The sequence below is a fragment of the Simochromis diagramma genome, unplaced genomic scaffold (assembly GCF_900408965.1).
Source record: "Simochromis diagramma unplaced genomic scaffold, fSimDia1.1 OVJJ01000822.1, whole genome shotgun sequence".
Lineage (NCBI taxonomy): Eukaryota > Metazoa > Chordata > Actinopteri > Cichliformes > Cichlidae > Simochromis > Simochromis diagramma.
In genome coordinates this window covers 223097-237253 of record NW_024387520.1, presented here as the reverse complement: position 1 = coordinate 237253, position 14157 = coordinate 223097, and the positions used below count along the sequence as shown (strand labels likewise).

Sequence of the window (14157 nt, the reverse complement as noted above, 5' to 3'; positions counted from 1 at the left end):
GACTGACAGCCCTAATAAGAACATAACATTTGTCCCAGTGTTGTGACTGACTTATCTGTCACCGGTGGCACCAGTGAAGTCTATTTATAAACGAGTTTCACACAAATGAGCTTCACTTGACGCGTAAGAAGTCTCAGCACAGCAGTCCTGAAAGGGACATCCTCAAAACAAACAGCACAGTGAGTTCAGGGAGGTGAGCTGTGAAGTTGTAGTTTACCTCATTGATGTTGGCGCAACTTATTTCCACGGTTTTTTCAAGTGAGATTGTAAACCTGACACACTTCTTAACTCAAGGGGAGGGCCTCCTCCTTCCTGTTGTTTCAACTAATGGTTTACATACTGTCACCTGCTTTAACCCCAGAAACAGAGCAGTGCAAACACAGCAAACAGCTCCAGTTTTTCTTCTTCCCAGAAATGTTTATATAGGAAGATTTATCCTTTATATTTAAACAGGAGAACAGCGAAAGAAGGTAAAATACAAGTAAGTTGGATTTATTTCATATTCGGATCTAATATTTCTTGAGCTCAGCGCTCACCGGTCACTGTGAGAACTTTTGTAGTGCGGGGATCAGACACCTGAAAAGTCTGCTCCCACACAGGGTTGTGACTCATTAAATAGTCCTTGACTTGGTAAATATCACATTTCCTTCACGGGACTCTGAGTTTTTCAACCACAATCCTTTACAACAATCGATCTTCTTTAATCCTCCTAAATCCAAGATTACACAGGCTAAATAACTTTGCATAGTTCACCCTCAGGATCAGTCTACCATATAATCCAGTGCATTTAGGAATTTAAAATTATGCTGTTATTACTGTAACACGGCCCATGTGTCACTTTGCACAAAAGGACATCAAAAAAAAGAAGAGCACGCAGACAATAACAGAGCTCTTTCCGTTGTCCATCTCTACAATTACACCGCCTGTGACAGCCTATAGAGCGCGCATGAAATCCATAAGGAAGCCTGGAATAACCAATGAGCGCGCTAACCACGCCTGCTCCTCTCTCCGCCACAAAAATATTTGACGTGGCAAAAGGTCCGGACGTGACATAGCTGCTCATCATCTCTCCTCCCTCCTCTTCCATAGCTCGGTTACCTTCAATCATCTGCAGGTACTGGTCCCGGTGAAGAGCGAGTGCGGCTCCTCGATCTGAAGCAGGAGAAATGTGGCTGATCGTGTTGGCCAGTTTACTTCACTGCGCCTCGGCTTATGATGTGGATCTGAAGAAGCTGGAGGGGCTGGCAAGAGCGAGGGTGGAGGTAACATAAGGCTTTATTTTTTCATAATCCTCCGCATAAAGAAGAACACGGAAATAATCGTGTCAGGGCCAATTATCGTTTAAACGTGTGAATGGGTGCCCTGCTTTTAAACATTTTTGGATTGGGCGCATGCGTGAGCAGGACAGATGTGTACTAAGGTGAATGGATGCCTCCGTGCCTGAATGGCCTGCGATCTAATGAAGAACACGGTCTCTAATTCACATTGTTACTATTTTAGTAACCCTAAAATCGTCATCACAAAGTGACTTGGTGGAAGCTTAAAAGGGGGGCACAGGGTGTGTAACAGGCGGTCCTGCACAAAGACTGAAACTCTACACCTTTTTCTTTTGAGATCTGTGCAGTTTCCCCCAGGGTGTCACCCAGTCACCTACTTGCCAGCATCACTGAAGCAAATCATGATCTGTTGTTATTGTAGTGTTAGTCACGCCTTATACCTGAGGCTCAGATATCAGCAAAAATAGGTCGGGTAGCCTTCCCTGGGGCCGTACTAAGCGTTCTTCAAAGTAAAAGCTTGCAGTGATACCAGCACATAAATTATTTTTTTCTGTATAAAGATGCATTACAGTTGCAGATGACGTGTGTTCAGTAATCATGTTTCCAGTTCTTGTAAAGCCCCATTTCTGAAACACGAGCTCTGCATGTAACTTTTTCTTGTTTCTTGTGTTGTTGTCTTTCCTCAGACGTGTGGTGGATGACAGCTGAACAGGCTCAGAGAGGCAAGTTGCCCTGTTATGTGAACAAAAGTGACAAAACACTGAGAGCCGGGGGTCAGAGGCAGGCTAAAGCCTTACTCCTGCCTAGAAGTTTTTTCTCTCTGAGGAACATTTTAGTTTAGAGTTTCACATAATCCCTGACAGATTTGCCACTGAAACCCAAACTGAGTGGAAAACACTAATCCAAACCTCTGTCTGCAGGTCAAAGCCTTTGTGATCCAGGATATTCCTCTTTAGTATCCTTTCACTGAAGTGCACTGTTACTCTTTAGAAATATCTGCTCATAAACTGCACGCTGTTTAATCCCTGAGCACCACCTCAGCCATAACCTGGTGATGAAGCACATTCCTGGCGCAGACCCTGAGCTTGTCCTCCTGAACCATTATTATGAAGAGCTGGACGTAAGTGTGTGTTGTGCCTTTCTTTTATTTTACTTTTGTAAATTGTATTTGTTGTTTACTTGCAGCAAATATGACACTCGTTTGTGCTGAATGTCAGAATCAGTTTAACAACTGAAGTAAAGCATCAAACCACAAACCACCAACACTTGACATCATTACTCGAAGAGATTACAGCTGAAATGATGACAAACAGGTGTCCTGTGACCGCTGAGCAGGCTCTGAGCTTTTCCCGTCTTTTGGATTAAAATAACTTCAGAAGGAAACAAGACATCTGCAGGGCACAGGTCATTCTACAGATATATCCCACTTTGATATGACAAGAATTTACTTCTAACATTTAAACTTGAACTAAATTATTACTTAACTGACTATTTAGTTACAAAAATGACAGCTTTTTCCCCCCCAAATTTCAAAGCCTGGTTGTGCTGTGATTCTTTTTTTTTTTTCCTCAACGGTGTTTCCTTACTCCTTCTGCAAGTCTTCAGGCGTTTTAATGAATATTATTTCCTCAGGCTCTTCAGCCACGTAGTCGGTTATAATAATCGTGCAACAAATCAGCAGATTGTCTTATTAATTTCATACAGTTAAAAGTAAGTAATCCTTCATATGTTAAGCCTTAAGTGTAACAAAATTCAATGGCTGTGAAATTATCTGGTCAAATATGACATGCTTTATTTTATGTGACAAAAAAACAGTGACGCAGTGAACCATCTGCTGAGATATTAGACACCCAAATTAGACGTACTTGATAAAAAGATTGATAATGATACAGAACAGTTAGAATTTGCATAAAATACTAAAGTTTTACTCCAGAAACAGCTTGTAATGTTTTTGTGTAATTGGGAGTCACAGCATGTCAGTCACTATGAGGTGACTGACATGCTGTCAGTCACCTCATATTCATTAAGTTCTGTCATTTAATCAATTTATTTATTTTGCACTTCCCTAAAAGTAAAGTGAGTAACACCAGTGACTTTAACTAAAAGCTTCAAATTATTAAATAAGAGAGGAATTCAGATAAATCACTTACCACTAGCAATTCAAAACAATAGACTTTTCTCATGCAGTTACACAAGTTCAGCTTTGTTGTGTCATGTTTAAAATATATGTGATAGTCCTATTATGGCGTTTTAAATGGTAAAAAGCATATTTTTGTGGTCAAAATACAGCATTGAATCACTATACTTGACTGTGGGGATGAGCATTTTTGTGATGGTCAAACTTATTTATCACTTAACAAACAAAAAAAATTGTTGAACTGAATATTCGAGAAGATGTAATAGTTCGGATAACGTTTTATTTGAACGTGGAAATAAATTGTAACCCTAAAGTGTTTTTCAAGTGTAATATTTTTGTAAATGCCGGGAGCATTTCTGTGGAATGACTCGCAGATCACTTTGTTTGATCTGAGGCTTCTTTGAAATTTTAAAGTACTCTTATGATTTAATCAGATTTTTCTCCTTTTTACTTTTCCTGTTCTCAGGTGTTATTTTGTTTTTAACTTCAGCCATATCTTTTATATAGCTTTATTTTTTCTTAACTCCTGTATTTGTTGCCGTGGTTGTGGTTAACAGCCTTTATCGCTTTTTTTTTTGCACCTGTTGTTCCTTCCTGTGACGTCTTGTATGTTTGCATTGTTAATCAGCCTCCACTGGAAAGCTCTTTGGGCCAGTTCCCATGCTTTTAAATGGGTTGTATAAATACAACTGTCTGTTATGACATTAAAAAGAGCAGCACATTGGCCAGAAAACTGTAACAAGGATCCAAAAGAAATGTAAAATGTTTCAGAGCTTTGTAGTTTCATCATCACGAGTGATCTTTTCACACGACACATAATTCATTTGTGCAGGTTTAATGTTTTTTCAGGTTTCTTTAAACCCATCAATGTTCAGCTCAGCTTTACTGCACTATTAATATATCGCAGATCAGTGTCTTTTGTTTAGAGCACAGTTTAATGGTCCTTTTATAACAAGTGTGTTTCCTCCGCAGCGCGTCGCCCTGTCTGACATGACCCGCTCTGAGATAAATGAGCTGCTGGGGAAACTGGGTTTCTACAAGAAGGCTCAGGCCGAGGCCGAGGTGCCGGAGGAGTTCCGCTTCTCTCCTGCCAAAGACAGCCCGTTCAAAAATGAGCCTGCCTACCAGCCTTCTGCTTCATCTATAGCCACAGAGAGTGGCTCCTCAGAGCCCAGCACAGAAGTCAAACACACTGACCTGTAAGAGTAGACATCAGCAGTAACAGTACCCCTCTAGCTCCCTTAGCTGCTCCACAACCAGCTGATTATCACAGGTGACAGAAATGTTTGTAATTTCAGAGCCTAGCAGATTACAGATGAGCCCGTCAGCAGGCCTTTGTAGACGCTCCACAGTCTGAATTTGCACCTTTTTTTTAAACGCCACTGTCCATTGTGTTGTCATCTGTTGTAATGATCTTTGTCTCATTTGAGCTCTTTTGTGTGTCTGTGATTGCCTCTGACCTACTGTGAAACTAAATGAAGCCTCAGGCTGAAAATCGTCTGACTGGCCTGGGGTTGATGCTGCGTGTTCTGGTGGGTTGGGCTGATGCGCACAAAAAGACTCAAGTGCATGGAAAGTAAACCATTTTTAAAAAGAAGTGTGCTCTGGCTCTTGTTGTGCTGAGTGTTTGTGTGCAGATATCCCACGCTGCCGGGACCATGGATAGCCTTCCAAGCAATAATCCCACACAAACACACGTTTGTTTCTCAAATTGGTTTATTTCACATTTAACTGTGGTGCACAGAAAAATGAAATAATGTGTTTTAGCTCTCATATATATACACACACACATACACACATACAATACTCCACTGCTTCATGAAAGCTTTTTTTCTGTCGGCAGCAGATAGTTCTCAAATAATCTCTCAAATCTAAGAAATAAGCTTCTTTTAAATCAACTCTGAAACCAAATTTTCTTCTCGTAGAAACCCAAATTTTATACAAGTGAAATAAAATATTCATTTAAAATAATTTTTGTCCCGTTTCCTCTTAGCTACATTTAGTTAAATATACAGTTGGCTGGTTATCAGTCATGAATCCTCATGTTTGTACTGAAAGCCGGCTTTCACACAGGAAAAAATAACATTGTGGCATCTTAAGCTTATCGACAAAACCTTTTAAAAGCACGATGTACACACCAGCGTTAACCGTATTAAAAACTACTCAAGCATAAATAAGGAGCCCTCTAACAGCTGTGTGAGAATGTGTGTGGCAGGGCAATGCAGCGGTGGTGGGAGGTGTGTGTGTGCTGTCCACCAAACAGCCAGTAATGACACAAATCAGCTGAATGACTTCTTTGTACCGAAATACAAAAAAATCCAAACCTCAGTTTAACAGCTAGCATCTTTCATCCATACTTATATGATGGTGATGATGATGATGGTGGTGGTGTGGTCATACAGGATGGATCAAATGTCCAGTAAATGTCCTCAGTAGCTGTTTGGACTTCAGAAAAGTGAGATTACAGCAACGATGTTGAATCCATTTGAATAACAAAGGCAGAAAATCCCTGTGCTCACGTAATAAGAATCCTTATACTCATCAATTACATCAAAATGAAAATAACTTAATTAAAACACTTCAAGCAACATGAGTTTGGTTAAAAAAAAAAAGTAAAAGTACCAAAATTGAATAGAAATAATAAGTTTTTTCTTTTTCAGTGAGATTACTGAGAGAAGTGCAAACACATTACAGTACTTACAAAAGTGTAGCAGAGAAAAACGCATGTACGTACAAATACTGCAAAAAACTGCAAATACTAGAAAACTATTTTTCTTTTTTCCCTCTTGAGCCGTTTCTCAGTACAACAGCAATGTGATCAAACTACTGCCTGTTGAATATTACTTGGAGTTTTTTTTTTTTTTTTAAACAAAGGGGTCTTTTTAAGAATCATGCTGCTGCTGATCTCTTACTGGACTTTTGTGTCAACAGTGTGTGTGTGTCCAGAATAAGCAACACACATTATCACTGCCAGAAAACATTTTAAGCTGATTTTAACTGATACATACACACACGCTTACAATCCCCAAGCCGACCATCAGAGATGTGCAACTGTTTGACCCAGCCTGCTGTCAGAGTGGAGGCCATCATCAGGTGAAGGTTAGGGGGGGGGGGGGGGGGGGGGGAGCCCGAAAACAGGTCAGAGGTCACAGGGCCGACCCATGGACATCTCATATCTGCGCAGGTGGTTGACCAGAGACTGCACGTAGGTGAAGACGCATTTGGAGTCTGGTTTGTTACCCATGATCATCATGTCTTCCACCTCCAGCAAAGGCATGCAGTTGGCGTGGGTCCTGAGGAACAGGCGTACAGGACAGCGTGCATGAGAAAGCAGAACAGACAGAAGACCAGCTGGGAAGGAGAAATCATCATGTTCACTACAAGTTTTTTTTTCTTTTTCAAATAGATGATTCTTTATCTATGAATATAGTATAAATGGCCATGGAGGAGGTCTTTAACAGTAGAAACTTTGCTGCTCTTCACATTTTCCAAAGCTGTTTAGTGTGCTAGAGTCTTTGGCACATTTGCTCTAAACCATTATGGACCCTTTAAAAGCTCTGTATAAATAAACTTGGGTAATGTGGGGCATTTCAATAAACAGTTTTAAGAACTGAGACCTCCAGTGTGAGCTATGCAGAGTATAACCACAAGGTGGCAACATCTCCTCACACTCTAACCCCCCTGAGAAATCCCACAAAGAGAAAAAGCACCTAAAAACAGCAGATGGGCCGATGAGATAATAAACGTCAACAACGTAACATTTTTTCAGTAATTTCAGGAACTGTGGACATAAATCATTCTGCACTTTATTTCTATTAGAGTATCTTTACAAGGCTTGACAAGCCAAGTGCATAAACACCTGTAACCTTACACTTGATAAAAACTTGGTGCACAAACCAGGCTTCATCCTTCTCTGTTTTTTTTCCTTAACTCTGTTTGAAACGTTGTGATCCGGCAGTTCCTTTTAAAGCACTGATCTGCAGATGGTCCTGGCCCTCTGCCTGAGCCATAGTCTCAGAATACAGATACACACATGCTATCACACACACACACCATGTTTGGTACTTTGGAGCTTCAGATTAACATGAAGCATCAAATATCCAAAAGAAGCCAATAAAGGAGTTTTTCTGTGTTTTACATTTTAAGTCTGTCGGGAACCACAGAGTGTGTGCGGTTCCCTCACAAGCTTGTCCCCTCTCTCACCATAGGCTCAGTTTTAGCTGGGGTGCAACTCTAGGAGGAATTTTTGGTTTTAACCAGGCCCTTCGTCACCAGACCCCTGTAGAACTCCTGCAGGTACGTGTACACACACTTCCAATCTGGCTCACGCATCTTCACCATGTCGTCCACATCCAGCAGCTGGGGACAGTCCACTAGTTTCCTGCGCCCCCGGCCAGCGGGGGAAGGGGGTAGAGGAAGGGAATAGGGAGAGGAAGGAAAGGACCCAAAAAGACAGAAACAACGTGGAGAGAACAGGAAACACAACAGGCAAAGGACAGATAAAAAGACACAGAAGGAACGGGACGGAGAGAGTAGACAAAGAGATGGAGAGTGTGGGAAAATGAGGAAGTGGGAGTGGAAAAAAAAACAGAAAGCAGTGAGCAGCCAGTGAAAAACAAAAACAGAAGGAGTGAGAAAGAACACAAAGAAAAAACAATCACATTACATTCTGTGTTCACAAATATATCCATGAGCTGACATGCTTCATGAACATCTCAGTACATACATACAGTGCGTGACAAAAACACGTACGCACACACACAAAGGCAAAACAAAATGTCAAATGAGCGCCAGGCGATGCTCATTTAGCCTTTTTGTTTGCTGTTGTTTTTTTCTGTGCACTGAGACGAGGATGCTTTTGTTGTTGTTGTTGTTTTTTTAACCATAATCAATGTGAAATACGAGACACGATGAAAAAAACAACGTGGATTCTGCAAAAAACACACAAAAAAAAAAACCAAAGTTACAACGACAGAGTGACTAACAAAAACAACCACACTGGTGCACAGTATAGTGTGTGTTTGAGTGCGTATCAAGAATCCAGATAGTAAACATAAACTATTGGCGGGGATTTGGAGTGCCCGGGGAGGTGAGTGATAGTGCAACACAAAGGTGAGAAGATCTGGGGGAGTGGGTGGGGCTGTGGCTGAGTGACAGCACAGTGCTGAGTACGATTCACTACTTGAGATATCTCAGCGTTACATTATCCTGGTAGGAGCACGTGAAGATGCACACACAGCTGGGTGGGGGTACCAAAAGTGAAGACTGGTGGCATAAAAGAGGAATTTGAAAAAGAAAAGAACAAGGAGAGGAAAGACTAAAATAGAGGGACATGACTCAAGGCACAGAAGCGGGCTTAGAAGTTTTGTTTTTTTTTAACCTGTTTGCTGTTTGGAGTGGGATTGCCCGTGGGGATCTGGTTTGGAGGAGATTGGGGTGTCAGAGCGGTTACTCATAGCAGAGGGAAGAGTGGAGGTTTAGAGGCAGAGGTATTAGAGTAGTAATGGGCTCAGTCATGAGTGGGGTTTTGATAAACCTGGGAGAAAGGGGGAAAGCAGGACATCGGTCGAGAAGTTTTCCCATACCACTGGTCTGCAAATGCCGGCATACAGCGACACAGAATAAAGGGGAGCGGGGCAGCGAATCAAACTGGCTCATCACTTCTACACCTATAGGCCTAACACAGTAGTTCTTCCATTGGTTTCCTACAGTCACTGCAAATGTTAGGAAGAACAAGTCTTCAGCGTGTACTCACTCTGCAGCGCTAAAGGCCACCTCAAAGTTTTGCCTGCGGTTGCTCGGGCTCAGGGAGTTGTAGTCAAAGGCTTCGGGGAAGAAATTGTGCACCAGGGCACAGAACGCCATGCCGTTACTCCAGCTGGATGAAAAATTCTGAATATCCACATGCTGACGAAGAAAAAGAAACAAAAGAGATACGCAGACGGGGATGGATAAGCAGTGGAAACTTTCCCAAAGTATCATCTCAGCCCAGGTTCAAGATTAAAAATGAGCACTTAGCGTGGAGGATCGCTGGCTCACCTCATATGAGCGGGTCTTGGCACGACACCAGTCGAGGAGCATCTGCTTGATGGAGTTTGCATTGGGTACGCCAAAGCTGGTGGAGCGCTGGACTTTGTTTACCTTGGCCACCGCCTGATTTCCAGGGCTAAAAGAAAAGTCAGTTTTGTGTTAATATTTACATGCCTCCATCTGCTCCTTTTCTTTCTTTGGTAGCACTACCTTTCTGTTTATTCTTACCCGCCTCCCTCCTTCTCCAGCTTCTCTATCATGGCTTTGCGGGCCTGCATGGCCGATGTCTTCGGCAGCGTCTGAGCCCTCATCAGCTCCTTGCGCCTCTCCGCCTGCCTTCGCTCGATGGCCGCCAACCCGCCGCTGCCGCTTCGCGATGACGCGTCGTCCTCGCGGTCGAACACACTGAGTGCAGGAGGTTAATTTGAGAGAGTGCACAGATATTTAAATCTGCTGTAGTTAACAGTACAAATGCCTCGTGACCAACCTTCCTATTTTTTTGCTCGTGTTAGTGGAGGTGGAAGAGGTGAAGCTGAATGATTTTGACTGGACTGTCCCTCCTAGAACGACAATCACACGGACACATTAATGAGAAGATTAAGAAAAAAAATGCAATGCACTCGAGTGAATGTGTTTTTGTAAATCCAGCAAGCAAAACTCACTGTCTGTTTTCTGCACATAACTGGACTCGACAATAGTACTGCGTGTTGATTTGCTCCCATCATCTGAAAACACACAAAAACTTTTTAAAATTGACCATTCTTTATAAAATTCTTCCCATCTCTGTCTTTATAATCAATTTTTTTGATGCAACACAATTTTACTCTTTTTACTTTCAAGCTAATGTCTTTGTTTTGAATGTTTATAGATTGGTTTTATTGTTTTGGTTTTACTTCAGTTAAATGCTGGTTCAAGAAAGATTAGAGACTACCAGACTGAGCAAAGCGGTTCGTTTTGGTGATTTGGCCGACGGCTGACCCATCTGCCGACTTCTCCACCTTGCTTGTGACCACCTCTCCCGCTCCGACCCCGGCACGACCTTTCTGCACCCGGTCTTCTCTCTGCTGCCGGAGCTCCTGCAGGCGGGTTTCGCGCTCCTTTTCTCTCTGGTCTGGAGGAGAGGAGACGGGAATGGTAGAGAGATGATGTCAGTGGAAAAAGAGGAGGAGGAGAAGGAGGACAAGAGGTCCTAAATAAGCTGACAGCACCTCATCTGACTGCCACAAAGTTGGATTAAGTGAGGCCTTCCAGATTTGAGGCAATATGTTTGAGAATTCTTTCCACGGGACTGTGAGGGTTTCTGAGCACACAAACACCCACAGGTGGGAGTCTTAACAGGCAAGCCAAAGCTGTCAAATAAGATGTTCTGCGCAAACACCACAGACCACAGAGAGCAAATACACACTGCGATGTCGAAAACGCCGGTACCTGCACTGATGGCTGTAGTTTTTCTCAGAAAACACGCATGCATTTACACATACTGCACAGTATTAATGATTTACTAACTTAAATTGTGTCTAATATCTAGATCACCGAGGCCCTCTTGGACCCTTTGCATGCTCATTTCCACCGAATCCACTGACGCATCCACTATAAATCTGAGCTCACCATTAGCAGGTGCCTAATGAAACCACGTGGTGAGTGCCCGCAGAAAGACAGATCTTAACTGTTGTAGGGTGAGTGTTTAACACATTAAAAAAACCAAAAACAAAACACAGGATGCATGCAAGATACCAAAAGATTTCATAATATCCTCCATCACAAACCACATCTAAGATTGTTGTGGTCTCACAATGACAGGGTGTGTGCACACAAAAAGGCAAACACAGGCAAGTATAAATTGTTATTGCACACTGCACACCACCTGTCCTACCCATTTCTTCTTGAGTACATCCCAGCATGGCCTCTGAGGGCAGAATTAAAGGCAATTACGTGTCAAGATAAGGTATAAACAATAACAAAAAAGTAGATGAAAATTAGAAATCATCAGGCCTGACTGCTTTTAAATATCTAAAAAGAAAGCCTTCATGCAGTTTGGAGTAACAGTAAGATGCATGATGTTACCTCTCTTTCTTTTACGGAGGTCTCTCATGGCTGCGCGGATCATCTTCCTCTCCTCAAAGTCTTTTGACTCATCGAGCTGTGAAAGAGGGGATGGAAACATGAGGGGTCGTTCTATGCAAATTTGCCCAATTGGTACTTTCTATGCTACAAATCTGCACACACACAATGCAGAGCTGTGACAAGGTTTAGTGTCAATGCACAAACTTTCCACATGCCTGAATCAAAACACCACTTTTATCGAAATAATAACTTAAATCATTGAGAATTATGGCTCCGGCGTGACGTACCATTTTGTCGAGGAGCTCTTCATCCTCGATCGCAGCCAGCTTTTCAGCCGTTAGTTTCCCGGAGAATTCAGCAGGTTTGGTTTGAGCGCCAGAGCCATTGGGAATGACTGGGACGTGACGCTGGACAGACGAGACAGCTGAAAACACTGGCTCAGAAGCGACGACGGGCCCCGTCTCCATCTGCGCGCAAAACGAACACAGTAACACAACACAGAGCGTGAACAGGAGCACATTTATTATCATAGACTGCAAAGAAAACCGTGACCTTAGTTGGAAATCAGTGAGCTACTGGGAGGACACTTCTTAAACCAGAGCCAGAACCAAAATGAAGGAGGGTAAAAAAGAAAACTTATTTGAAAGTGGCTGACATTTAAGATGTAATCAGAACAAGCCGAGGGCTGCTCTAACACATCGCAGGGACAGTACGTCTGACACTTCCTGTCCAGTAATAACTTCCTTGTCTCTAGGCCAGCTCCAGCGGGATGGTCTGCGAGGGAGTGACAATAAGCACACGAGGCTAAAAGAAACCCTGCCAAGTTACTGTTCACTAGTTTATGGAGTGCTGCTGACACATGGATTTTTCTTAATCATACAATACTGCTGCCAACCCCAGAGTTTATGTGACAGATGCAATGCTTTACTCTCACTGTAAAATAGGGACAACGCATTACTATATAAAAAAGTCCAGAGGAAAAATATCTCCTAAGGGCTGAGGAGCAGAGCTGAGGAACGTGGGAATGTGTTGCATTATTGAGAGTTACCATGAATCCTATAGAAAATTCCTTTTACATGTTCATATGGTGCCGAATGCCTGTGGCAGACTATATGTTCTAGCTGTGGCCTCAATGCTTTTGCTGTAAACGACTCTGGGTCCAGATATAGCTCAGGCAGCTGGTCCCATCTGTATCCACAGCTGCCGAGTCCTGCCCACTGAAGTCCCCCAGCCAAACCAGGTCTCAGCAGGGAGGGACAATGCCCAGCTCAGCCACAGAACTGGGTGATCAAAGGTGGTCTCTGGTTTTCAACTCTTTTCTGGACACAGAGTTCTGACCCATGGGACAGGCTGGACTGAGAGGCCCGCGACCGATGAAGAATGTTCTGGGAGGCAATGCAGCCAGACAAGGTCTCTGAGTCAGGCCACAGGGGGAATGCACACGGGGTGAGAAGCTCCCCGATAACCTTTGTGGTCGAGTCATGTATAACTAAGCCTAAGTGTACCTATAAACATCCAAGTCATTGTGGAATTTTAAAAAAGCCTGTTTTGATAGGTTTTTTTTTTCTGTGATGGGAGACTGCTTTGACCAGTTCCAGGTGAAAAAGCATAAATAGAAAAAAATGGCAAAACAAGCTGAAACTGGGCAAAGACATACAGAAACACGATCAGATAAGATCACCCCTCATTATCACATCGGTCTGCTGAAAGGATTACCACTTAATGGAAACCAGTCACCTTGACTTAAAGTAGTTGACTGGCGGTCCCAGCTGCCTCCACAAGATTAGACTCTGCATGGTTCAATAACTGAATCTCATGCTGCAAATTTACAATATCCCTGGAAATGTTACAAGTGCACACACAGAGGGTATGTTACACAGTTGCAAAAGCAAACAAGCCTCAAGATGAGGACCACATCTAATCAGAGCCTTTCAGTCTTTTCTAACCTGACGTCTTGATACTAGGCTCCTTTCTGAAAAACATGAATGTACATGCCACACACTGTGCCACACGAGTTAAAAACGCCTTCAGTGGCTTTGCGGGACCTGCTTTCCTTCCTTGCATTTTCTTTCTAACTCGTGATTGCAACTTTATAAATGAAAAGGAACAAAAAGCAGAAGAAAGACTTCAAACGTTCAATTCTATTTTCATGTGCCTGCCAAAGTGAGCACGGCACACAATCTGCAGATGGCAAACTAAAAGGCTGCTGCTAAATGTAATCATCCTTCCCTCCGCCGGGAAGTGCATCCACTCAACAGAACACTTGCAGGCATCCATGAATGCGAACCGGGACACAATTAGAGACGCATGGTGTTACAGCACAGGAATACCTCTGTGACAGACTGCGGTGGAGTCCTTCACATAAACACAATCTGTCAGAATCTGTGGCAGCTGAGACGGTCAGCTGAGACGGTCAAGCTTACTGAGAGATTTGAAAGAGGTGACCAGAGAGAGTATGTGGTTTGAACACGGGATCGCTGCTGCGGCACATAAAATTAATGGTCTGCTGATCCGCAGGTATTGGCAACACTGGCACAAAAAGACAGTCCCATTCTTCAAGTGGCTTATCTGAATTAAAGGGATCATGATCAGAATCATTAACAGAGCAGTACCGTGCTGTTGCAGAGAGAAATGTTTGCCATCAGAGAG

The 14157-nt window shown here is 42.9% G+C and overlaps 2 protein-coding genes across 10 annotated transcripts in view; one reads left to right on the top strand and one right to left on the bottom strand.

Moving 5' to 3' along the window:
* The first annotated feature begins 462 nt into the window (after positions 1-462).
* On the top strand, positions 463-5011 carry selenom (selenoprotein M). 2 transcript variants are annotated; one of them, XM_040019787.1, is made up of 6 exons: positions 463-481; positions 1090-1262; positions 1964-1999; positions 2198-2232; positions 2319-2397; positions 4387-5011. In XM_040019787.1, the coding sequence occupies exons 2-6, from the start codon at positions 1167-1169 to the stop codon at positions 4615-4617; spliced, it is 477 nt and encodes a 158-aa protein (XP_039875721.1). In that variant the 5' UTR covers positions 463-481; positions 1090-1166; the 3' UTR covers positions 4618-5011. The 2 variants fall into 2 exon arrangements, with proteins under 2 accessions (XP_039875721.1, XP_039875720.1); XM_040019786.1 differs by lacking the exon at positions 463-481 and having other exon boundaries at positions 1040-1262.
* A 1223-nt stretch (positions 5012-6234) lies between these two features.
* The window catches only part of smtnb (smoothelin b), a 52540-nt gene continuing 44617 nt past the window's right edge, over positions 6235-14157 (bottom strand). For 4 of the 8 annotated variants that reach the window (XM_040019773.1, XM_040019768.1, XM_040019775.1 and 1 more), the window contains 10 exons: positions 11796-11975; positions 11509-11584; positions 11318-11350; positions 10376-10555; positions 10107-10169; positions 9932-10004; positions 9673-9849; positions 9454-9580; positions 9170-9321; positions 6235-6707 (listed from right to left, as the gene is read on the bottom strand). In XM_040019773.1, the coding sequence (XP_039875707.1) occupies positions 6554-6707; positions 9170-9321; positions 9454-9580; positions 9673-9849; positions 9932-10004; positions 10107-10169; positions 10376-10555; positions 11318-11350; positions 11509-11584; positions 11796-11975 (1215 nt within the window). In that variant the 3' untranslated portion in view covers positions 6235-6553. The other 4 variants (XM_040019769.1, XM_040019771.1, XM_040019772.1 and 1 more) reach the window with 4 other exon arrangements.